The 26,164-nt window shown below is 34.4% G+C and overlaps 2 protein-coding genes and 1 long non-coding RNA gene across 6 annotated transcripts in view; 2 read left to right on the top strand and 1 right to left on the bottom strand.

Moving 5' to 3' along the window:
* Window positions 1-77: 77 nt before the first annotated feature.
* On the top strand, window positions 78-741 carry LOC106669127. Its single transcript, XR_001340874.2, has 3 exons — window positions 78-449; window positions 539-575; window positions 650-741. It is a non-coding gene; the product is annotated as an uncharacterized LOC106669127 (long non-coding RNA).
* Window positions 742-824: 83 nt separating this feature from the next.
* Window positions 825-8,678, bottom strand: LOC106669122 (E3 ubiquitin-protein ligase DCST1-like). Of its 3 annotated transcripts, none has more exons than XM_014398404.2 (16): window positions 8,432-8,678; window positions 6,479-6,604; window positions 6,264-6,373; window positions 5,969-6,153; window positions 5,857-5,905; window positions 5,664-5,795; window positions 3,155-3,287; window positions 2,729-2,869; window positions 2,523-2,674; window positions 2,327-2,460; window positions 2,076-2,271; window positions 1,895-2,021; window positions 1,571-1,687; window positions 1,370-1,512; window positions 1,197-1,310; window positions 825-1,137 (listed from the first exon to the last, which is right to left on the bottom strand). In XM_014398404.2, exons 1-16 carry the CDS (start codon window positions 8,493-8,495, stop codon window positions 850-852), a joined length of 2,211 nt encoding a protein of 736 aa, XP_014253890.1. In that variant the 5' UTR covers window positions 8,496-8,678; the 3' UTR covers window positions 825-849. The 3 variants fall into 3 exon arrangements, with proteins under 3 accessions (XP_014253890.1, XP_014253889.1, XP_014253891.1); XM_014398403.2 differs by lacking the exon at window positions 8,432-8,678 and adding an exon at window positions 8,279-8,419; XM_014398405.2 differs by lacking the exon at window positions 8,432-8,678 and adding an exon at window positions 8,279-8,419 and having other exon boundaries at window positions 1,041-1,133.
* A 4,158-nt stretch (window positions 8,679-12,836) lies between these two features.
* Window positions 12,837-26,164, top strand: part of LOC106669121 (dual 3',5'-cyclic-AMP and -GMP phosphodiesterase 11A-like) — a 203,154-nt gene continuing 189,826 nt past the window's right edge. Inside the window, exons 1-2 of one of the 2 annotated variants that reach the window (XM_014398402.2) lie at window positions 12,841-12,881; window positions 17,229-17,269. The gene's annotated coding sequence lies outside the window, so the exon portion shown is untranslated. Of the gene's footprint in view, window positions 12,882-17,228; window positions 17,270-26,164 lie in introns of both variants that reach the window. The other variant, XM_014398401.1, reaches the window with a different exon arrangement.

The raw sequence follows: 26,164 nt of genomic DNA, 5'->3' as shown, positions 1-26,164 counted from the left end.
ATATATATATATATATATACACACACACACACCCACACATATTTGACTCAATCAAGTTGCGGAATGATTACTCTATATTTAAATTGGTTTGGCATGAATTGGACTAAGTACTACCTAATTAATAATAACTAAGCCATATAAATAGCAAGTTGTAAACTAAATATTTAATGCCCTGATTAAAACAAAACCAAACATAAAATCTGCAGTTATTTATTTATTTAAAAATTAAACAACTTGAACACAACAACCTGGCAGTAATACATTCATAGAATATTTCTCAAATTCAGTATGTTAAAAAAAAGTTTCTCTAACAAGGACTTTACACCTATAAAACTTTATTTATCTTTATCAATCTTTTGTTATTTATTGCTTTTAGTGCTTGTTCTGCAGCTTGTCCATCTAAAGATGCATGTACAGTGCCAGCGGATTTTTGTAGTCATTGCAATAAAGTATGCACAAAATTATAAATCATTAACATTTATTGTGTGATTAATTTTGTAAAAAAACTATTTCAAAGTTTAATCAATTTTTTTTACAGAAACTTGTTGCTGATGCAAGAGATTATCTTAAACCAAGTAATTTTTTTTAAACCTTGAACAAACCATACATACTTTTCTTTAATGTTTGTCTAATACAATGATGTTTTCAGGCTTTAAGAGAGTTTTCAAATGCATTTTGACTCTTTTTGTAATCATCTATGTTTTTAGAGATGAAGCATATTGCTGTAGAAGAATAGCAAACAGTGCTGCCGTTTACAGTATATTAGTTGATATCGTATTCAAAGCATTTTGCCATTTTCTGTTAAAAAAATACGAATAGACGAACAAAAGTTTTGATTTATTTGTTTTATCAATAAGCGATTTCATCGTCTTCTTTTCCATCATCAATACTTTCATCATCGGACGCTGACTTCGGATGGCAGACTATGCACGTTTCGTCGGCGTCATTCCAGCACTCAAGGCAGAATATATATGAACAGACCGGACACTTATGCAACTCCCGATCATTTATAATTTGTCGTCTTGATTCAAGATCACCACAGATCAGGCATTTTCTTTTTGCTATGTCAAAATATATAAGCCAACCAAGGAGTCCTGGATACTTGAGTCTTAACTTCAACACTATATTGCCATCTTGCTAGAAAGAAAAAAAAAATTACTGAAAAATTAGAACTTTTAGGTATTAATCTGCCTCACTGAAAGTTTATTTTCTTGGACTTTCCTTTTCACTCTGGCCAGCTTGTATTTAAAATAGGATATCCTTCTCTTAAGTGTATCATTATATAAAAATAAAACCCTCCGTTTCTCATGCTAAAAAGTAATCAAAGACTTATTCAATTGTTATAGTGTCATAAAAAAAATGGACTTACTTTCGGGTAGAAAGATGCACAGAAGAATCTCATTAGCCTTTCGGCATAACCTTGAAATATGACCATGGCAAAAAGGATACAATACATGATGTAAATCCTCTTAAGATGACTCGTCTTAAGCGATGACGGCACGGGGAGACATTCTGTACAATTTACACTCACAATAATGCTAATTGGGCTGAATCAATCGGTAAATCTTACCAGCGTTAGATAATGTTTCATTTAGCTTTCTTTTAAAATTAAAATCTTCTACTACAGATCTAATCATTGATGCCACCATCCCGGTTCCTTTTACATTAACAATCATATCATGAATTCCTGCATGTCATAACATCAAGGTTTAATTGTTGATATTTCAACATAGTATGAACAAACAACAAACTTATACAGTGTAAAAATTTAAATTTTAACTTATTAGCAAAATTTTTAATCGAATATTTTTATTGAATCGATTTTTTTAAATGAAAGGTAAGGATTTGAATTATGTGTAAAGTATAATTTACTTTATCAGAGAAAAAGACTAACCTGATTGATAATATTCCATCTTTGAGTGTCGCCTGACTAAATCGAGCGTCTCATAAAACAACTGGTCAATGAGTATGATTGTCGTTGCTGTTAGCATCTCAATAAATATTTTTATACAATTCCCCATCTTAAAAATAATAGATGTAGAATTTTTAAAAATATGTATGTTTCACAAAATTACAGTCTGTTTTAGCTCTTTTCTGGTTAATTTACACTGCGCTGGATCGACGAAAAATGTTTTTTCTATCTTCTTCAATGGTAGTAATGTGTGCTTGCCATGTTTATGCCTCCTTGCGTCGATTTTCTTAAAATATTTTGTTATATAAAAATTTGAGAACTTGATATCTGTCAGATAGTTCGTGTGGTAGCTGTTAGCACTATAATAAACCCGCAGTTTAGTTTTAAATCATTTTGTATTGTTACGATCAATACCTGAGTATTATTTTAATAAATGCAAGTGCCATTAGTCGTTTGATGAATAACAAAACCAAATCGATGAAATCTTTTTTCCTCTCAAATTCCTTCATGATTGCTTGTGCTGTGTCATCTGCTGTTCTGAGATCTAACTTTATTTTAATATTTTACTATTGATTTGAATGTAGAGGTTTAATGAAGCATTTTAAATTACTGTGATGTTAGGCTTTCGAATTTTATATGTGATTTCAGCATGCTGAAAATCTTTGAACATCTCTTTTTTGGCTTTTATCAAGTATTCATAACCGTACCCCCAGCCTGATGATATTTCCGATTTAGGATCGCAATTCTTCTCATCGCCTACAACTGAAATCCAACTGTGGCTTAATTTACTGGTGAGCTAATTTCGCCCGAGCTTACTTGCCGCCGTATTACAAACAACGGTGAGTTTCATCGGCCAGCACAGCGCCCAGGAAGCAACCGATGAAACAGCTTCCCGGCATCTGTCATAAGATGTGTCAAATATTTTTCTACAATTTGCTTCAGCCGCTGTGTAGATGCCTGGAATATATTTTATAGTGTAAAATTGGATGTTATTTATACAAAAAAGAAGAAAGAAGAAAAAAGGTTAAAATTTTGATATAACTGATAAATTAATTCCTCATTGAAAATTTTAACATAGAGAAATACTGAATTTTAATTTTTTTAACAATGTATATTTGAACAGCAATTAACCAAGCATAAAGAATTCATTGAAAGTAAATTATTTCTGCGCTTAGCTTGAATGCCGTTGTATTCTCTACAGTCTAAAGACTATAATATTAAACAAATGATTAATGTTTATACTTTCACATCTGTATTCAAGTTTTCTGTAATATTCCTCTTCTATTTTCTCATGGCTTACAATTCCATCTTCATTTTTTCTGGTTTTTCTTAATGAATACTTGTTATCTATGCTAACCGATCTTCTTTGATTTTTCTAAAATTAACTTTTCATGAGTTTTATAAATCTACAAACGTTCTAAGCATGTTATTATATTAAGGATAAAGTATAAAAACAATCCAAAAGTTTTTTCTTTTCCAAGGGAAAAAGTTTGTCAAATTAAAATTTAATTGAGTGGTGACAATTTTTTGTTTGGCTTGATATTGTAGCACAGACCTCTTCTCTTGTGCCCTGGGATATCTTTTAAAAAAAGGTATGTTAGTATTACGCAGGAATTAACTCCAGTTTAAGTGGTGGCACCCTTGGGTTACAATAAGATTTTTATTGTTTAGCATACAGTTTTGGAGGGGAGTAATGTTAGTTAGGAAAGTCTTAGCGGTGGATCGCTGGAGCAGCCATGGCCTATGGTTAGAATCCGGGCCCATGCTGACGAGGCTGATTATGCGATTTGAGGTAGCAAGAATTCTAGGTCCTAGCTAACATGGGTAAGTACAGTAACTCATATGGCAACACCTCATCCTATGAGCCTTGGATGGAGCGGTTATTTATACAGGGTGCTGGTGTAGACCCTGGGCATTAGTTGGCTAAGCTTAAGGTTCAGTGTGACAACATAAACTTTACACAATTTATATATATGTGTGTGTGTGTGTGTGTATATATAAACATTAATATATATATAAAACATGTATTATTAGGCATTTCATTGGGAAGCGAGTAGCATGAAGAAATGTATGTTTGTGTATATCTCTTATTTTGTTAGTTATTCGGTAACCAGAGTTAACAAGAGGTTAGCTAGTTTAGTAAACAGACAGCCTACCGAACAACTACTATCGACTTATCCTTTCCTACCTGTCGGAAAGAACTTTCTGTGTCAAAGAACAGGATGGCATTTCTGACCCAAAGCCCACATTTTCTGGTGTCCCACAAGGCAGCATTGTGGGCGTCTCTTCTATTTGGTGAGCTTGAGTGATCTCTCATCCCAAATCCCAGGAACAGTCAAGACAGAACTTTTTGCTGATGATGTGGCTATATCGAGCACAGGGGAAACCAGCGCAAAGGTACAACAGACTCTGCAACAAGTCACTGACCAAGTCTCTGAATGGGCGGATAGGTGGAAAGTCAAGCTAAACCCAGATAAATAAAAATTAGTCCAGTTCACTTATCTGAAAAAAGCCAATGAACAACAACTGGTACTAAATAATAAGAATATCAGTGAATCGACACACACAAAATATCTGGGTGTTACTCTTGACTGGAGGCTGACTTGGCATCAACACATAAGCGATGTGCTAAAGAGATCACGATGCAGACTAATTGACCTCAAACCGCTACTTAAGAGCCCAACTATCAGTCTGAGCAACAAAAAACTAAGATATATGCCCCTCATTTGACCAATATGGCTATATGGCTCTGGTGTTTGGGCCTCAGCATCGAACAGCCAAATTAAGAGAATCCAGACATTTCAAAACAGGGCCTTACGGATTTTAACTGGAGCCCCTGGTATGTCGAAATACCACACTGCACTGAGACCTGGACATTCCTCTAGTGAACCATGCACTGAGAGACAGCTAGGAAGATGTTTAGCAAGTTCCAGTCCCACCCAAACACAGAAATCCAAGGAATACCGGACCACCTACCTCCTGCATGTCCACACCGCAGACTCAAGCGCAAGTGACACACCGATATGATAACTAACTATAATTAACTGTGATAAACTGTGATTAAATTAGATTAAATCATGTATAAATAATTAACTGACTTTCATTATTTTTTGTTTACTAAACTAGCTAGTCTCTTGGTGTTAACTCCGGTTACAGAATAACTAACAAAATAAGAGATACACACAAACATACATTTTTTCATGCTACTCGCTTCCCAATGAAATGCCTAATAATACATATGTTTTACATATATAGCCTTGTGTAAAGTTTATGTTGTCACACTGACACACTGAACCTGAAGCTTAGCCACCTAGGGTCTACACCCGCACCCTGCATAAATAACCGCTCCATCCAAGGCTCATAGGATGAGGTGTTGTGATGTGAGTTAGTGTACAAAGCCACTGTAACTGAAACTGACCTTCATTATTTTTTGTTTCTAAACTAGCTAGCCCCTTGGTGTTAATTCAGGTTACCGAATAACTAACAAAATAAGAGATATACACAAACATCCATTTTTTCACGCTACTCGCTTCCCAATGAAACGCCTAATAATACATATGTTATATGTACAGTAGTGTATGTATGTACATCAACTGTATGATTCTGAAATGAGCCTGTATTCAGCTAAAATTTGTATAAATGATCAAAACTGCCTATGCTCATTTCAGCAAATTGCCATCTTCGTAGGGAGATGAATACAACTGGAAATGATCAATGTAAACAAAATATCTCCCAATAAAAACAAAATTACCTGGAGATCATCCATATAATCATTATCTTCTTTCAAATTACCAATTTCGTCTTCATCTCGAAATTCGTGCGTAAGAGGTTCTACAACTGCATTTAACGATACCATTGCATCTTGAACTTCATTCATATCCCCCTTTAAATTGTTACGTTAAAATTTCATTCAATATTTACTTATTTAGTTTGGCAATAGTTACTTTTAAGTTCATGAGTGTTTTGTAGAAAGGTGTATAGATCAAATCATGCCTAAAAAAAAATTTGTACATCACCTAGGTGTCAGATTCGTTAGAAAAAAAGAAAAAATCAAACTTGAGTTTATTGATTCTATATGTCATTGAAGAAGTGCAACCAAAGGATCTGATGATTTCCTTTCCGTTTCTCATCAGATTGGCCAAAGGACCCGCCAGCAAGTAGGCGATAAGAAACGCCCTCAGCATCCCTCTTCCTCCTTTTCCACACATCGATGGAAATGTCAAAAGTGTTATACACCTTAGCTGAATTATAAAATTATAACAATAATAAGAAAAACACAAAATTATAAAAATTAAAAAATAATAAACAAAACAGATTATAAAAATAATAAGAAAGTAGCAACAGCGAATACCTGTGATGATGTGGCGCATCCGAGTGACAAAAACACACCGAAGGTGATGCTGAGGATCATATTTGTACTCGTAGAAAATTCAAGGTCAGAAAGAATAATGTAATAAAACCCTAAAAATTTACATATTTTTTATCTGCTTGTGGCATCAGTAATTGCTGAAAGTCTTAATTGTATTTTTATGTTGACATAAGACTGTGGTAAAAAAGTTGTCTTACACAAGGCAATTATAATCCCTAAGCAAAGGCCAATAAATCCTGCCAGAATATTTCCAACAATACCAACGGGGTTGAGAAATGCTGACACACATGTTTTAGCACATGCACGCTTCAATTTCTTTCTTGCTGTAAGCAAAGAAAACAATAATACATTTTGTAATATGTATAAAGAAATAGCTAAATCAAAAAAAGAAACTGTTGAATTATTCTACAGAAAGATAATTAAATGTAGAATTTTACATTGAGATAGTAAGTCAGAGTAAAGTGTAATAATGTAGATGTACTAGGAGGACTTGATGGAACAAAGAAGGATCCTCCTAAAATGATTAAGAATAGGCCTTGTGAGGTTGACACAGACACTTATTTATGTTCAAAAGCCCGCTTATGTGTCCAGCATGCAAGAGATTGCACAATGTGCCAGTCCATGGTGGCGAGGGCACTGGTGGGACAGCACAGCGGAGCAGTTTGGGTGTCTTTTATACCACAGTGCTCATGGGGGTGTGGATGATGGCAGTGCATGCACTTCCACAAAAGCAGCTCAGGTATTACTAATGTATCTCCCTCAGGAATAGTTTTTGCTGACTGGTGCTGTCCTCATTTCGTCTGGTGTTCGCCGTACTTTTGATCATGGGGGGGGGTGTCATCATCTCGTTCTTCTAAGGTATGCTACTTCCTGTACAATAGAAAGATATTAAAGAAATGGAAAAAAAATCCATTGGCTTCATATAGAGAGCGAGAACGTAATATCAACCAATATGAGAATTGTGCTTCAGCACATCATCGACTATCTGTGCCCCCTCTTTTGATTTTTGGAGGAAACAGAGTTTTACTATTGTATATAATAATAACAGTGGTGTAAACCTAGCTTGTGGAGAATGAATGTATTTATTAGCGTGAATGTGTGATGCAAGAGGTTGATAGAATATCGTACACTCCAATATCCAAACTGAGTGAATGGTTTGTAAATAGGAAAGAATGAGTGAGTATGAATGGGTTTGGATTTAGGAACAGCATGTGTTGGGTGATGAAATGACCTAGCTAATAATTACACCCGGAGCCCAAACTTGACAGCTGGACCGAAAAGACGGAAGTCTGTCACTGGGCTGCCAACAACCAAAGTGGGTAATTCTCGAGGCTTGCCAACTTATTATAAATATGTACAAACATATGCAGATTTGAGCTTATATAAATCCAAATCCCAATAAAGAAACAATAAGGATTTAGATTTTTATATAATATATATAGTCAACTTTATTTATGATGTCTTTTCTTCTTTTGCACAAATATTATTTTTGTTCTTAATATTTCTACCAGTTTTTGTTTGCATCTGAATGCTTGTCCAAAAACTTAAAAATAAAATAGAAATTGGTGGAAAAGTTCAAAAAATTGATCGAAAATTACTACTATTTATTTACTATCATGTTGTTCCTTCTAAGCTTCCAAATATTTATTTTTTAAACATTTTTAATATATGAATGTACAGTTTCATAGCAATGTGTTACTCATGCTGAAACAACATGGGTTACTTTTCGGGTCCCTCTTTACTCGCAGGTTTGTTGAAACGCATTTCAGCAATGTGCCATCTTCAGTGAGGAGCTCTAAATTGTACAATTTTTGTACATCAAAAAAGAAGAGTACTATTTCAGCATGTTGGAAATTAAATAATCCTTCATTATAATCTGATTTTATTAACAGCTTACTAATCTATCTGATCAGCTGTATTTTTTTGTTTGTTTAATTTATTAATATTGTCTAAAAGTTGTACTTATTATTTGGTAATACATTCAAAAAATTAAAAACCTTTGAAGTAATTTTCTCCATTATAATAATTCATTCTAGAATTGAGTGATTCCATGGGGACAATATTTAGCATCAGCCACTGTTGTTACAATTCCTTGACTATTCGTTCACAACAAACAAAAGGTATAAAGATGTAACTAAAAAAAGACTCACACATGGAAAATTTCGGAAATTTTTTCTTTTGCAATCTCTGGAGTACGATGTCGGGTTCTTCCATTGTCAAATAAAAATTATTTAAAAGAGAATGAACCAAATTGCCAGCCACTTATTCTGAACAACATATGAAACTGTAGGGAGTATAAAAGAGATTTTGAACAATTTTGACATCAACATAGTCAAAATGATTCGGAAAAATCCTCTGCGCCCAAAGTGTTTTGTAGGCCCTTATGGCAAAACTGGAGAAAGAGCGAAAAAAAAGTTATTGGCAGTTTCTAGCTGAAACGACGGCATCTATTGTTGATCTCCATTTAATGCTTTTTTATGTACTCGTGTATAAATAATATTAAACATTTAAATTAATTTCTTATTTAGAACAGTTACAAATTTTTGACACATTTCTTTAGTATAATTTGTCGTTACCGATCATTATCTATCTCGCCTTGCTGAGTTGGTCTGTGAGACGTGTTTCGACATTTCGCCATCTTCAGTGAGTCTTACGTGAAGTCAAGTCTCTTTTTACGGTCGTGATGGGTGGGGTGTGTATCGGGATTATCTTTGTTTATCGATGCCTTTGATTGTTTGAGTCTGAGTTTTTTATTGTTCTGTCGGTCCTTTTTTTTTCTTAAATGTTAGTGTTTTGAATATGTGTATTTTTCAGTTTTTTCAATTTTTAAATGTCTATGTTTCCAAGTTTTCAATTATCAAAATTTTATCCTTTTTGACGTCGTGTAGTAGTTTAATGCTTGTCTGTTTTGTTGATTGTTTGCAACTATTTTCTGCGTGGAGAGTCTTTTATTCTTCGTCCTGTCTGTTTGATGTGCGCCCGCATTCGCATGTTTTGGGGTATGCCGTTATTTATTATTATTTATATTATATTATTTATAAACTACCGATTGGCAATTGAGTGATTCAATCCATATTCACAAACCGAAGAATTGAATCGTCACAATTGCCGATATTGGGATAATTCTAATTCTAAAATTTTCAAATACGGCGATACATACTGGACAAAAATTCAGTTAGGCTAAAAAGAGCAAAATGTCGAATTATTAAATTTAACAAGCTTTGTAGTTAGCGAAAAAAGTAAATAAATAAATCTGCATTTTTGAAAGTCATAGGCGTTCGATAACTATCAACTCCAAGCAGTGCAGATAGAGAAAACAATGAGGTTATCACTTTGCTTCTTCTCCTAATTTAAAAAGGGTTCAAGTTATAAAATCTCAAACAAATACAGCACAACATACTAGACCAAAATCAAGTTGAGGTAAAAGGTGAAAAAATTGCACGTGCTCAAAACCAGATCCTTTTGTGAATTGCGAAATGATTTCCATAATAGGATGTTGCTTTGTATGGAGATCGGTGGTGCACATTTTGAAAATTTAATTCATTAGGATTAACTTAATAAAGTCACTAGGTAGTAATTGAATTAATAATTAACTTAAAGTTACTAGGAGGTAAATGAATGTCGATAGATATAAATAAAACCATTCCCTATTTCTTTAAAATTATTTCCAAACAAAAGAAATAAAAGTGGGAGTATAAATAATCATCTGGTATGCCATTTTTGACAAATAAATTAGTTTGATCACCGATTAGTCTCAATAGTTTTCCAATCGTGTTAGTGGTTTTCAGTTTTATTTAATTATATTTATATTATATTAATAAATAAATGTTGTAAATAATTGATGACTAACTACAAAACTATAAATTAAAGTTCAAAACAAAAAGAGAAAGATCAGTGTTTCACTTTCTCGCTGAACGTCTTACATTAAAAGAAGTTCCTCTGCGTCAGCTAAGACGTAGTGTCCAGGCTTGAAAGTGAATTAACAATCGAGTTAAACTTGAACAGTTTTACAAAAACACCGGCACCCCCGAGGGTTCATATAACTTCGTAGTTGAAATACCCTCGAAAATAAATAAATAAGTAAATCTGAACTGATCTGCTCCACTTGGAGCATTAAGAAAAACGTTTTTTCTTTTATGTTGTCACTACTATCATTGAATCATGCTTGTCGTTGGTCAAGTACTAAATTTGGGAGATTAGTAGAGATGTAGGCATTAATTTGCGGAATGTCATAAGGTTGACTTAGGACCAATCCTACAGGTTTGCTTCAATTTACTCCGATTTGGTGATGGAAGATTCAAGTCAGAAGTTTTTTCACTTAATTGAAATATGATATCTTCAATTATAATTAGGCCTTCATTAAATATATTTTCCGTAAAAAATAACTTCCTAGTTACAGGCTTAGTTGTCAACCTGCGGTTGTAGAAAGATTACCTAGTTACACCTCTGCTTAGTTGCCAACCTTCGGTGGCAACAAGATTGCCTAGTTACACCTCAGCACAGTTGTCAACCTGAGGTAATAACAATATTACCTACCTACACCTGGGCTTAGTTGCCAACCTGCTGTTGTAGCAAGATTAACTAGTTACACTTCAGCATATTTGCCAACCTGCGGGGATAGCAAGATTACCTAGCTACACCTCAGCATAATTGCCAACCTGCGGTGGTAGCAAGATTACCTAGCTACACCTCAGCATAATATCCAACGTGAGGTAGTAGCACAGTTGTCAACCTGTGGTGTTTGCAGTGTTACTAACATGTTGTAAGAAATAAAAATTAGTTTCCTAGAAGAATTTTCTATTTCCCTGTTATTTTAATTATTTTTTAAAACTATTAATTCAATTGAATTTAAAGTAACGAATCTTCTGTAATGGAAATTTATTATAAACTCAACCGGAAAATTGCACATTCAGTACTTTGTCTTCAATTTGGTGAAGCTTCATCGCAAATCTCCCTACCGAATATTTTTTAATAATTAGTAAAAAGTTATGAAAATTATACCACTGGCAATAAACAACGTTGGTGCACTTTATGAGGTCTAATTAAATTAAAATGTAAAAACGTCCTACATGGACCTTACGGAAAATTAAGAATCTCATTTTTCGCTCTCTTGAAAAGTATACAAATCCACATTTAAGCGTGTTAAACATTTGATTCATAGGACTTTGACAGAAGGCAATTTCCAAGCAATACTTGGGGGAGTCGTTGGCCGCAACGGTTTAGGCGTTGACACGGCGCTCATCAATGTAAGGTGAAGGTCCCGGGTTCGAATCCAGCGGTCCTGCATTCGAACCCGACATACTTACAAATGGGCTTTTTTCAAAAACACCCGCACCCTATGAAAAAAAATACGGTTCTTATATTGTAAACTTATACCTGATATTTAATCTGAATTGTGACAAATGAAATAACATTATCATAAAAATCATGCATCATGCAAAAAAAAAAAAAATACAAATGATTAAAGATTAAACAACATGGAAAAGAATACGTTCAAATAACTTGACTTCAATTTATCAAATAAAAACATTTCTTCAAATCAGAACTAGATATTTGAAGAGGAAACATACACTGTGACTGATCACACTATTTTTTGCCCCCGTTCCTTAATGCCGGTGGTCCATCTCACATGATGGGACGGATTTTGGCGACAGATGTGTGGTGGCCGTTTTTCCTCTGGCCCGTCATTTTGAAGGAATGAAAATGTGCACCTTCTACAAACCGGACACAACGAATTATTCATCTTGCAAAAAAAATTGTTGTTGTTGTTGAGTAATAAAACAACAGTCTGCGAGAAGCGCAATAAGTTACATAGACGACGAGGTAATTCTACTTAAAAGAAAATCAAAAACGAATAGACATCATGTGGACAAGCTATCCAGTGATAGCACTCCTAAATTAGGAATTACATATAATTGTACGTTTTAGTCAATGTACATACATTTTTATATATTGTATAGGTGAGCTGCTTGCCCGACCCGGCCACCTGCGCGAGCCGTAGCGGCAATAATAGTCAATAAAGAAATTCTGCAAAATCCCAAAAAGGCCAAAGTGCGGCACAATGCAAAAGACCTGAATGAGGAAGGAATATTGAACAATAGGTACATAGTACATAGTACAGGGCCGAGGATGCTACCCTGAGATAGTCCCGCGTCCACCCTCAAAAAGTAAAAAAAAGATGTACGCGAAAGTTTACAGGAGACAGTTTTTTTAAACAAAATCTTGATGATAAATTTAAATGCAAATTAAAAACAATTCTATAAATTATGTTATATTTATTTGACATTGATTGTTTAAAAAACAATTTTTGAGGGTGTTATTTTATTCTGACGTCCATCTGTTGTATACGTAGTTGAAATGGTTTGTGTGTATTGAAACATTTTACTGCGTTTACTCGATCAGGCCTAGCCTGGAGGCTACTTAATACGTCAATCAATAATTGTATAATCAATTAGGATGTAAAGTTTGCTTATTGTTTTGCCATAGAAGGTAGGTGCGCGGGGCGAAGCGGCGTGGTGGGGTTGGCGAAGTCCCGAAGCCTCTCTCAGTCTCTACTAGACAGCCGACAGGGGCAGACAACCGCGCCGAAAAACCGATACGGTAAGCTGCGTATTGTCAAAAAGTCAAATTTTACAGAAAATCAACCTGTCGGAATGCAAGGAGGGAGAAAAGGGGAATTAATTCCGATCCAGGCGTTCAATTTAAGCTGTCCACCCTGTCTCGCTTTCTGTACTTTTTTGTTTACCTTTCCCGCATGTTGTCAATGTACAAAACGTTTCGTACACTTCCGACTTGACAACGCCAATCCCAGCTTATAAATAATTACTCAATGTGTACGATGAACTTTTAATCATAAAATTGAAATCCAAAACTTGTTTCTGGCAAAACTGCCACCTTATAAAGTTTTTTAAAAATGTAAATTCCAAATTCAAAAGAACATTTTGTCAATTCTAAATTCTAGATAAAATAAACCCATGTCTGTTTCAATGTCATTCGAGTTGAATCAACACACACGAGTCAGAAAACCAAGTTCAACACGCATTGAACGTTAATGAAGTAATCAGCACGACACAACTGTTGTCGTCCGAACAAAGGCGCGATTATTCTATTTCAATTATTAAACGGGAAAATAAATTAAACATTTATCGATAATTTACTGTTAGTTCCTCTTTTCATTGGACTTTATTTTAATTCGTCGTGACTTCGCACTTCAAACGTCGATATCGTTTTCCCCTCAATTAGGAACATAACACCTTGAAACGTCCAGACATTGAACACAACAACATTTTTTGACTGTTATTGACTGAAGTTATTAATTTTTTTTCAAGGACAATACTAATATACAAGAGACAGAGTGTAATTGACAAAATTTGTCAACACGATATAATCTAACGACTTCTTTTGGTCCAAATTCTCAATATTGTGAAATTGATTGGACATTTTTAGACTGGTGGCATAAATGACGTAAAGCACCGCAAGGAAGGGCAACTAGAAAAAATATTATCTATAAATTAGAACAATTATAAAATAAGGGTCAAAAATACAAAATGCAAAAAGGAAATTAACTGAAGTATTTCACAGATAAATTCATTTAATGTTGATTTCTACTTTACAGGACTTAATTTTAATGCCTATCAAAAATTAATTATTATTTATACTGGAGTGATGTATTTGTCTAAAAATAAAAATAAAATAATATAAATTCGATTATTACAGCAAAAAAGTGGATGTGTGAGTTTGTGAAACTTGTTTTACATGTGATTTATATCATATTATTAAATTCACTAATTTCGTAGTCCGCTTGACCAATTAATATATTTCAATTAATTAAGGTTTTTAGTTGAGATAAAAAAGTCAATGGCACGAGCGGGATTCGAAAAAAAAAATGGCAAAAAGAAGGGAAAATTCAAAAGGTGGGGTTGAGATGGGAAGTTAGTGTCCGAGTGGATCGAGGTCACGATAGCTCAAGTGGTAGAGCAGCGGCGTATCTAGCCGAAGATCCTGGGTTCGAATCCCGCTCGTGCCATTGACTTTTTATCTCAACTAAAAGCCTTAATTAATTGTAACATATTATTAAAGCTGCACTGTGTGTATGTAGAGGGAATTGCTACTCGTGTTACAAACTTTACCAGTAGATTCTACATTCAAAACGAAACCAAAAAGCCCTAATTAACTATTGTCCGAATTTCAGAACTTTCGGAGTTATTCCACTTTTTCTGATTTTTTAAGATTTCACGACCGTGCTTGAAATAAACAATGATAACTTCAAAACTAAAAGGTTTTAGACAAATCCGTTTATACTGTTGAAAACTACGTTAAATTTTGAATAAGTTATGAGAAATAGTAAACTTGTAAATGTTGGTGAAATAAGCGTTTTGGTAGCAAGAACTTTGAATTTTTTTTTCAAAGTTGAAAAACTTACTATTATGATTCTAAACTACTACTTCCAAACCTAGAGACCAGAAAATTTCAGAAAACGTACACCATTTAACATCCTTTTTAGTGGTGCAATTGCTTTTTAAATTACTTTTTTCACAGATGAAGATTTTGATGAAGGAAAAGAAAAAACCGTGACTGAAGGATTGGCAAGGTGGAAAGATTAATAATATTAAAAAATAAAAACGTAAGGAAATTTTGAATGAATTTATTAAACTTTTTTAATTTTGATTCGAAACGTTCTCCACCCTCCGCGATGAATTTTCGACGCGCTGCCGCATTTGTCCAAAACGTTTATTTTGGAGTTATCATTGATTTTTCCAGCAAGGTCGTGAAATCTTAAAAAATCATAAAATTCGTTTAATGTTGGTTTCTACTCTAGAAGACCAATAAAAAATTATTACTATTTCTACCGTAAAAATGTATTTGTATTAAAAAAAATAAAAATAAAATAACGTTGACTATATAAAAAATGGATGTGTGAGTTTGTGAAACTTGTTTTACATGTGATTTACATTATATTATTAAAGCTGCACTATGTGTGTATGTATACAGGGTGTTCAGCTATTCGTGTTACAAACTTTGCCAGTAGATTCTACATTCAAAAAAGAACCAAAATGTCCTAATGAAATATGGTCCGAATCTCAACAGTTTCGGCGTTATTCCCCTTTTTTCCGATTTTTTAAGATTTCACGACCTTGCTTCAAATAAACAAGTATGACTCCAATCAAAATGTAAAACCTTTTAATAAATTGAGTCAAAATTTCCTTAAATTTTTTAAATTTATTTTTTTAAATCTTTCCACCTTACCGTCAAGCACGGTTTTTTCCTTTCCTTCATCAATTTTATTCATCTTTGAAAAATGCAATTAAAAAAGCAATTACACCACTACAAAGGATATTAAATGGAATACGTTTTCTGATATTTGTTGGTCTCTAGGTTTGGAAATATTAGTTTAGAATCATCATAGTAAATTTTTCAACTCTGAAAAATTTTTTTTTTTCAAAGTTCTGGCTACCGAAACGCTTATTTCACCAATTTTTACAAATTTATTTTTGATCACAACTTATTGGAAATTTAACGTAATTTTCAATGGTATCAACCGATTTATCCAAAACCTTTTAGCTTTTTATCACTGTTTATTTGAAACAAGGTCGCGAGATCTTGAATAAAATAAGAAAAGGGGGAATAACTCCGAAACTGTAGAGATTCAGACCATAGTTAATTAGGAGTTTTTGGTTCCATTTTTAATGTAAAATCTACTGGTAAAGTACCACCCTATACATACATGGTAAATGACCATTATTTTATTTTTTTAATCCTTGGAACAAAATTATAATTTGTTTGTAATTTGATGACGTACGGGTTTCTCTCTCTCTTTTGATATGACTTCATCCTTGTCAACATTTGGTCTGACGTGTTATTTATGATAAAATATCTATGCGTGCGTGAGTGCGTATGTTTGGGTATTTGTCCTATCAAAAAAAATGAACAATACAGTTAGGTGAAATTTTATTTTTTATGAAAATCCTACTCTTAATTTACTACAACTAATTCGCATGCGTGTATATGAGCGCGCGCTTCTCTGTGGTTTTGCACTATTAAAAAGTATACACTGTTAATTTATTGATATGGATTTTCATTTTTGATGAAATTCTGGTCCGAAATAAGTTAAGCCATCTATTGCATATGCGTGAACGTGTATGCCCACATGGGTGTGTATGGGTACCTCGGAAAGTATAAGAAATTATTTGTTTGCAGAATTTTTTAAAATGTTACTCTACCATAATTTATTAATAAATGGGAAAGTGTCCGAAAAACAAACAGACAGAGAATAAAAGCAAGTGGGAGATAATTAAATAATTAGAGTAATGATACCAGAGAATGTGATTAAAAGAAAGAAAGAAAGAGAGAGAGAAGAGAGAAAGAGAGAGAGAGAAGAGAAAGAGAGAGAAAGAGAGAGAGAGAGAGAGAAAGAAAGAAAGAAAGAAAGAAAGAAAGAAAGAAAGAAAGAAAGAAAGAGAGAGCAGAGAGGGAGAAAGAGCGAGTGAGTGAATGAGGAAGAGAGTGAGGGTTTTTTTAGGCGCCTGCGCGTTTATGAACGAGCACGTGAAACACATGAATAAAAACAAATTTTCTCTTATTTTAGAAAAGCTTCTTGTGCCAAATTCACACGGTTGAGTGCGCGTGCATACGCAATATTTAATATGTAAGTTATTTTTACGTACATATAGGTAGAAAAGTATAAAAAAGCATTAAAGTTTTGTCGTAGTTTGTTGTTTCCAGACAAACAGTAATGTTTTGCTAAAGCTATTACATTATACGAGAATGTCATTTCGATGTTGAAATGGATTATTCGTTAATTAGGTTAATTTGACCCATCTTTAAACACGTAACTAAACTCTATATCAACATGCTCACCTTGAAATGTGGTACATAATTGTTATAGCGAAGGATTAAATTTCAAGTTTGATCAATAATGACCGTCAACTGTCAATTGATCTGTTACAGGATTACGCCCGACGGACACTTTCACGATGGCCCACCAGAAGGTATTGTAATATTCGAAACTGTGGCACAAAAACTGAACAATTTAATTAGATTTTTAGTGAATATTATCCGAAAACGATGAGTCTCAATAATTGAAACTTAATGTTTAAATCATAAACCATGACGTAATAATAGATACAACGGTTAATTTTTGATTTGAAAGAATTATATTTTAATCATTATTAATTATTAAAAACACATATTTTTGCAACATACCTTTGACTATAAAATTTAAAACGTTTCGAGTTCATTAATAAAAGTAAAGTGCATTATGAAGTACATTTATTATATATATTATTTACAGCCTGACAAACATAAAGTGACATCTTTGTCACTAACTCTCTCATATTTTCTCTCTTGTTTTCTTTGCTAAACTTTTGAAAGTATCTCAGGTAGTCAAGTTGTTATTAAGAGAACAAGAAAAGCATAAATACATAACACATAAAGATTTTCATTCTTCCCGCCTCCCCTGGAAACACCGGTAGCGACGAGAGCCCCTGAGTATGAAGTAAAATAAATATAAATAAATTATAAATTGTATTTAATATCAGATTATATTACATCGTAGAAATAATATTAACGTACATATAACTAGTAATAATATAAATCCATTTACATTTTAGTGGTCAATTGAACAAGTTACTTCTTTCAGTTAATTATTCGTTCTATGTAAGGTCTTGGCTGAGACAAAAAAGTCACTGTCACGAGCGGGATTCGAACCTACGACCTTCGGCTAAATACGCCGCTACTCTACCACTTGAGCTATCGTGAATTCGATCCTCTCGGACACCAACTCTGCAACTCTCTTTTTATCTCAACCAAGACCTTACATAGAAAGACCACTAATACGTAAATTAATATTTAATAAGTAAAATAAGTATCACTTCACTAAACAGCTCCCCGTGGCCACTTCATAAGTCGTTGAAAATTCAATCCTGATTACACAACATTTGAAAAAAGCAAAATGATGGAAAATTCGAACGGTTGTATGTTGAGATGGAGAGTTGGTGTCCGAGAGGATCGAAGTCACGATAGCTCAAGTGGTAGAGTAGCGGCGTATTTAGCCGAAGGTCGTAGGTTCGAATCCCGTTCGTGGAACTGACTTTTTTTATCTCAACCAAGACCTTAAATAGAAAGAATAATTAATTGAAAGAAGTAATAATATATTTGGTAGGATCGGGGATGTGGTCCATTGAATGTTCCAGTGTTGAATGTGTTGATGTGCTTTCGGTGTTTTATTTCACCTTCCTCAGGGCTATATTCCCAGTTAGTATTTACAATTATTTTCTTTTATCAACATGTATAAACCTTTTTTTCTCTTTTTATAATGTCTTAATTTTCATACTAAGTACAATGTTTTTTAATAAATAAATGGCACTTTTTACAAAATAAAATCATAGACAAAATCAGAACGTAAACAAATAGGACTAGTGTAGGTTATTCAACGCCAAAAGTTTGGCGTAGTTTCAACACTGGAACATTCATTGGACCACATCCTCCATCCTACCAAATATATTGTTGAGTAACAACTGGTCGATTTACACCTTTACATCAGAAATAGTAATAGAAGGATTCTTAAGACCAATTAATAAATTGAGTTCCAAGCAGACGTTAAGCAGCACTGTTGTTTGGTGACCGTTAGCCAATGATTATTTGGAGATCGTGAGATGCGGTCTGGTGTGACGTCGATTTTAGAAAAACATTTTCTTTGTCGTGCCAACGTTTCGATCTTTATTGAGATCATCTTCAGGGCTCAGTGTTTGTTTTCCATGTAGATGTGTCATTCTTGTGTGTCGTGTTGAGAGTGACGACGAAGTAAAGTGAAACCTCCGATAATGGACTCTTTCTGTTTAGCGGACACCTCAATTTACTGGACATTAATTTAATTTTCTATGTATATAATAGCTGTATTTTAAATAAAGAACAAGCATACTATCGTGTCATCCATCGTCTAAATACGCCACTGCTCTACCACTTGAGCTATTGTGACTTCTCTATCCAGGGAGTGCGCGGGAGACCAGGCTGATGTATTTGGGCCCAAGTAGCCTTTTGCGCGCGGCATGCGGTTCGATGCTTAATCCGGACCCGACGACTTAGAATGGGCAAGCGGGGAGAGAGGTTTCCTGGCCCCTCGGGGCTGAGCAGCCTCTACACCAACGCTGCGGCAGTAACACCCTTCTGTCGTATGCGGAGGTGCGTCAGCTCTCATCTTGAGAATCAGAACGTCCGATAAGGCCGAATAGGCTAGGTGCGGGCGTTAAAGATCCTCATTGTCCTATTTAGAACGACCGAGTATACGGGAAAGCAATGTCATCCATCCTATAGTATGTGACAGTAGAAAAAGCTTCTTAGCTGGGTACAGACCATATTGTTTTTATTTTCTTAGGTAGCATAACATTAGTAGTTCAAACGACTTCTAATTATGCTGCCCTGAATTTTTTCACTTCTTCTCTTTCTCATCTAATGATTATTCGGAGATCGTGCGATGCGGCCAGGTGTGACGTAGGTTTTAGAAAAACCTTTTATCTATCGTGCCAACGTTTCGATCTTTATTGAGATCATCTTCAGGGATCAACGTGTGTGTTTTCCGTGTAGATGTGTCATTATCAACACGACAGTCAAGAACATCCACACGGAAAACAAACACTTTGAGCCATGAAGATGATCTTACTAAAGATCGAAACATTGGCACGATAAATAAAATGTTTTTGTAAAACCTACGTCACGCCAGACCGCATCTCACGATCTCCAAATAATCGTTAATAAGCATTACAGTAAAAGCGGTCTGAAGAACTAAACTTATTACAATTCCGCATTAAATCCATTGGACTATAATAAAAAATAATTACTAAAGCTCATAATGATTTCCTTAAACAATTGTTCTATCACAAAGACACCAAGGTCACTTATTTCGAACGGGCCCTTTTCGAGAACACCGCCTTGAACTTAATTGAAACAAAGGGTTCAACACTCTCGACAATTGGGCACATTTCCGACCGAATTAACCATTTCTTACGCCTGGATTATCGTTGTATTAATAACAAGGTGTAACCGGAGCGTTTAATTTGCGCGAAGGCCGTTTCTATGCAGGCAGCTTAATTATTACGCGGTGGCATACCAATAAAGTAGGAACTGATCGATTTGTGCAGCAAATAGAAACAAGCCGAATTCAAACCGATGTAAGCGCTGGTGGTAAACTTTCGTCATTATGAGAGATCAAGTTGGAATATCGCCAAATTTAAACTTCATTATATTCAGAGACAACACGCGTCTGATTTATTAGCTATAATTTTTCCATAGTGTTTTGCATAAACGCGATTAGAAAATGGAAGATTGCTCGCATTTTCGTTTACCTCCGAGCTTTGCACAACAATTAGAAACAGTTAAACTTGCAGATGTGGAAATTTAGGGTTCGGCCCCATTCTTACATTTTAATACTGTCACTATTCCATTTGGCGCGTTTCTCTCTGTCTTTTTTCAGAATTCATTTATTTATTTACAGATGCACTTTAAATATGCAGTAACCAAAAATTGTTGGAACAATCAAAAAGAACGTGTAAGGCGTGAACGGTGACCATCCAATGATGGGAGACGTTAGTTCACCAACAGAGAGGACTTGGCAACTATCCTTTGCAGACGCCAGGCAATTAAGTTGTGGTGTGTCCAACGTCGCTTCAGTCTCCGACAAGACTGGCGGGTAATGTTGTGGTTGACAATTCGCGTATTAAGTGGGTTTGAGTGATCGAGTAATTTAGATCCAAAATTTTTGAAACGGAATTGGGCAAGGTCGGATATGAATGGAATTTTTAAGCCGGTATGAAATGTATGGTTAGAGACTAAAAGATGTAGATGTAATAGACGGGGTGTAATATACTGCGCTCTTTAAGAGCTATTGTATCCCCCGTTCTCTGCCTAAAGCATACCGCTGAGTCTATTTCATCAAGGAACTTGATTAGCAGGCCCGGTTTCAATGGTTGTCTCTTCTATGGTCCCAAAGCATTTTCTCCTGCGGGCAAATGTAGCACCGAAGTTTGTTAATAGGTGTGTTCATGTCTTCTCTGCCTCTTTGCAAAATCTGCATGTGCCGTCTTGGATTAATCTTCTTTAAGTGTCCATTTAGCGTGCAGTGTCCTGTTAAGAACCCTATTTGGCTCGCAGTTTATTCCTGCTTCCTTTGACACATTCTGTAATTTCTTTTCTTCCGAAAGTTGTTAGGAGATTCTTGGAATGTTTGTGTCCAATGAGTGAATTCCATTGTGCCTTCATTTTCTTTTTGTCCTTTTGTCTGAAATATTCATTGATAGTATGGGTTCCTATGCTACAGAAGAGTTCGTGTCTTATCAGCGGTGTAGCAGCTCCTTTCCTCTTGGCCTTCTACTTCCATGTGTCCTGGGACCTAGCAGAGGCTGATTTTGTTCGTACCTAATATGTTTAATTTGGTTCTGCAGTTCAGCACCAGCTTTGAACTAATGATATTTGAGCTTAGTCCTTTGATGGCTGCTTGGTTATCTGACATGATTGTTCTTGTTTTTGTACCCTTTAGTCAAGTTGAATTGAGTACATCTCTTGACTGCTTGAATCTCAGTTTGGAAGATACTGGTGTATTTTCCCATGGGTTCTGAGTATTTGGTTCCAGGACCGAATACTCCTTCCCCTGCACCTTCTTGTTTTCTAGATCCTTCTGTGTACCAAAAGATAGTGCCATTCTTAAAAGAGGTGTTTTCCTCTCGATCCCATTCTTTTTTGGTACCTAGGTTTATTTGGAAGTTTTGATTAAATTCAAGCATCCTGTTCATGTCGCCTCTTGGAGCATAAGTATCGGATGGTCTTTCATTATTTTGTTGCTGTCTCTCCATTTTAGTTTTATTCCTGTTGGAGGTTTCTCTTTGATAATACTAATGATAGTTTTCTGTGCTGTCCTCATTACCATGTGGTGTAGGGGATTTAATCCCAATATTTTTTTCATACTAACTGTGGGACGTGTTCTCATTGCTCCCGTTATGCAGATGCACGCAAGTCTCTGTACTTCGGTGAGTTCTTTTCTTTTAGTTACTTGTTCTGCTTTATCGGCCCAGGAGTTAGAGACCTAGAAGGGAACATTAACTATTTTTCGAAGAATTTTAGATTGTAGGGTTTGTAGTCTGTCAGAAAGCTTAGCGCTTCTGTACAGTTCGAAAACATATGTCTATGCAGAACATTGTGTAGTCTTTTTTGAAATGTAAGTTTGGATCGTTCGTCAAGTAGTCTTTCTAGCACTCTAAATGTGGTTGAATTTTTACGTTTGAGTCTCCTAATTCCACATAGGTCACTTGTCCAAGGTATCGTACGCGATTCGCAACGGCAATAGGAAGTTTATCAAAATGCAGAGAAAGGAGAGATGTTTTGTCATTGTATTTAGGTTTAGTTTCATTAACCTTGAATCTCCAGCCAGGATTCGAGCGTGATTAAGTAGGAATTTGTGTATTACTTGAAGCTGTAACGGGATATTTATCAGAGGTGAGTACTGATGTGTCGTCGGCAAAGTACATGAAAGTGTTAATGTGTGTGGATAGATCAGTGGTGTAAATTGTGTAGAGGAGGGGAGCGAATACGCTACCTTGTGGTACACCAGCGAAAATTGGGTTAATAGAGGAGGAAGAAGTGTTTTGGACAGTTTGGAAATGACGGTCTGTAAGGTATGGATGCAGATGGAAGGATGCCCTTGAGCTTCCACAGAAGCCCCGGGTGCAAATTCCTGGAGTATATCCAGGAAGACATCAGGGCAACACTGCTTCAGCTCGAGGGCAGTGGAAATGGTGTATACGTTTTAAAAGCGGAGCATTTTACCAATTGTAGGAAAAAGTCTGATTGGTCTGTAAGGCCTAGGAAGGGGAGTGGGTTTGTTTGATTTGAGAATAATCTTTATCGAACAGAATTTCCATGGGGTGGGAAAGTGGGTAATGCGTGTGACAGCATTGAAGAGATATGTTATGAAAATTATTGCTTTTTTAGGGAGTTAGGATCATATTGTAGGTGTAATTACGTCGTTACCAGGACTTTTCATGTTCTGGAGATTGCTGATGGCTTGCTTGACTTCTTTCGGATCATTATCTTGTGACAAAATTTATTTTATTTTATTTATATATATATAGTTCAATGTCAACCAATTTAGCATTAGTAGTATGTGTTTCAAACGCTTTAAATTATAAGACGCTAAAATTATAATAATAAATCTTTGCCATAATGAATTGGAAGTATGTCGATGATTTATTCATTGAATTTTCTTTTTTTTACAGTGAAACGTATAATAAATTAATATAAAAGCAGTATTATAATTTTTTCGCCACATTTTGTATCGGAAAATATATTAAGCTTGCCCCGTATCGGCGATAACTCTTCAATAAATAAGCTTGGGTTGTTTTGCGCCCACCAAAATAAATTTATAAACTTGATACTTTTTTTTATTTTAAATGTTTTTTTCTCTCTTTTTTTTCAGTTTATTGACAAAAACTTAAAACATCGACCTTATAGGTGCCAAAAATTTGTACCCAGGGGTTTCAATCAAGTTTATTTCTTGCTAAAAAATTTTTTTAACATACTAAAGTTTTAAATTCCTCCAAAAAATGTTGCGCAAAAAATGACATATTTAGAAATTCTAATTATATGTAACATTTCCATTATTATCCTTCACCACTTATCTGAATTTAATTAATCAGAATGTTGCTTCTATTGTATCTTCTATATTTTGTAAACTACAAATTTACATTTTAAATAATGTAATTTGGACTTGCATTTGGTTGCAGTGTAGTGAACTTACTCCGTATGATAATAAAGTTGGAAGTTATGCCAACTTACTCTCTGAATAATTTATTTGCTGGTTTGAATTGTAGGCCTGGTATTGTGAAAGGGGTGTGGGTTATTAAGTGTCCCTTCAAGACATGATTTTGACCCGGGTTTGATTTTCCTGAAAGTAAAACGGCGCACGATACATATATTTGAAAGGAACGTAATAACAGCAACAAGGAAAAATTCCTAAAATATCGTTTGATATTAAAGTCGGCAAACAACTGTGCTAAAAAAGGTCACCCATACAATGGGACGTATTTAACGACAATAACAGTAAATTAAAGAAAGTCTGTGACAAAATTGTCATAGAAAAAATTAATGATTTTAAACATGTATTTTTCCCTTTTGGATCAAACAACAAATGGATACAATTTTCAGTATACCTTCATATTGAATTACAGGGAAAAAAACGAGCAAAGATATACAGTTTATTTGAATAAATATTTCGACGATACCGAAACTGAAGAATTAAGAAAGAAATAGTTCTTAAATTAAATGACATTTTCTTCGATTTACTGTATAATTTCAAATTGAACGGAGAAAACTAAAAGAAACATTTATTTTACAAATTTATCATATAAAGGTTTTATATAATCAGCTAATTCCAATATAATAAACATATGTACTATATGATATCTTGAGATTTTGGTTTTAACAAAATTTAACACCGTTTAGACATTATCACAATGATCAACAATGATTTGTTTTCTTATTATTTTAACAAATTAGAGTGGGTGGTCAGATTGATTTGTTTTTTTTTACGAAATCACTTCCAAGAAGTCCATTCCGCTTAAAATGTAAATGTATTAACAATATCAACGTAGATAAAAAAGGTAACTAAGAAATAAACAGGAATGAATATATAAAAAGTAATATATACATGAAAGGATAGGTAAATAAAATGTAGTGTAGGTGTTGGCTGATTAGGCTAAATCGAAAGATTCAGCAATTTTTATTTATAGCAACGTTTTGAACACAATTGTGCCATTACAATACATTTTATCACTGTTTCAAGATTGTTACATTTGATCATTTTAAATTAACATTATTGATACAGATTATATATAAAAATATAGGGAGTACCTAGTAAATAAATGTATTATCATGAACGACATTGTAAATGTAAAGCTGTGTGTGTGTGTGTGTGTGTGTGTGTGTGTGTGTGTGTGNCAGAGGCATACATAGTTGACATGAAAGTCCACAAGCCGGTCAAGAAACTCTATTAACACATTATTGTTGAAAAGAATAAGTTAAGTAATTAGATATATCCTTCTAAAACCTACCAGTTAACAGTTATCTAGATTTACCTTTTTTCCCTAACCGTCAGGCTTGCAGTGATTCGTTTTTAATATTTAAGTAGGGAAACAACTCTAACCAAACTTTTACTTCTCGTACCTCTTAGATTAGAACGACAAATCAGCCAAAAGAATCGAATCAACTCAAATGTAAAAGATTTCCATTTCTTGCTGTTTTGTTCTATGGGTATAAGACAAAATAAATGTTTGCTGACAGTTACTTTTTCACAGTTCTTAATTATTAAATAATATTTCTCAATTTTTTCTGTATTTGACCTAAATATAAGAACAAAATTGTTGCAAAATAAGACTAGGGGTATCGGATTAACCTTATGCTTATCCAATTGTTGACATTGTCCAGAAGAAAGTGAGATAATAAGTAGCGTAGGCGTAAGGGGACGGAAAGATGAAATAGTCGAATCAGCAACTCTTTCTTTATCCAGTCCTACTTCACTCGTTCGCACTTTTTTCTGACTCCTAATCCCGATAAGAAAATACTTTACTTAAATTCCCCAAGACTGCTTAGAGTCCAGTAAGAATTTTTTGTCATTAACTGGAAAGAGCTGAGCGTAAGAAAATAAAACCGGGGATCACCTGCTGACTGTCATGACTAATGGAATTACCCGGGAGAAAATTGACTACTCTTTATTGACTTGACAAAAAAATAACATATCAGGAAAGAAATACTTCAAATGGTTTATATGTAAAATTCAATTACGTTCTTCTCTACGTAAATTTTTTTCAAGGCCTGCGAAAAAATAAAGCATAAAAGCCATA

The sequence above is a fragment of the Cimex lectularius genome, unplaced genomic scaffold, assembly GCF_000648675.2.
Source record: "Cimex lectularius strain Harlan isolate CLEC.00 unplaced genomic scaffold, Clec_2.1 scaffold283, whole genome shotgun sequence".
NCBI classification, from domain to species: domain Eukaryota; kingdom Metazoa; phylum Arthropoda; class Insecta; order Hemiptera; family Cimicidae; genus Cimex; species Cimex lectularius.
Note: the sequence above shows the minus strand (reverse complement) of the source record. Positions and strands in the feature narration are given on the sequence as shown.

What these genes read in the sequence shown, in the direction of transcription:
- LOC106669122 (XM_014398403.2), bottom strand. Translation starts at nt 8,351, where the DNA reads ATGCTAAATATTGTCCCCATGGAATCACTCAATTCTAGAATGAATTAT. An exon ending in TGTTTGTAATACGGCGGCAA is followed by an intron (nt 2,675 to 2,728) that starts GTAAGCTCGGGC and finishes GTTGGATTTCAG; the next exon opens with TTGTAGGCGATGAGAAGAAT. An exon ending in TTTATTAAAATAATACTCAG is followed by an intron (nt 2,272 to 2,326) that starts GTATTGATCGTA and finishes GGTTTATTATAG; the next exon opens with TGCTAACAGCTACCACACGA.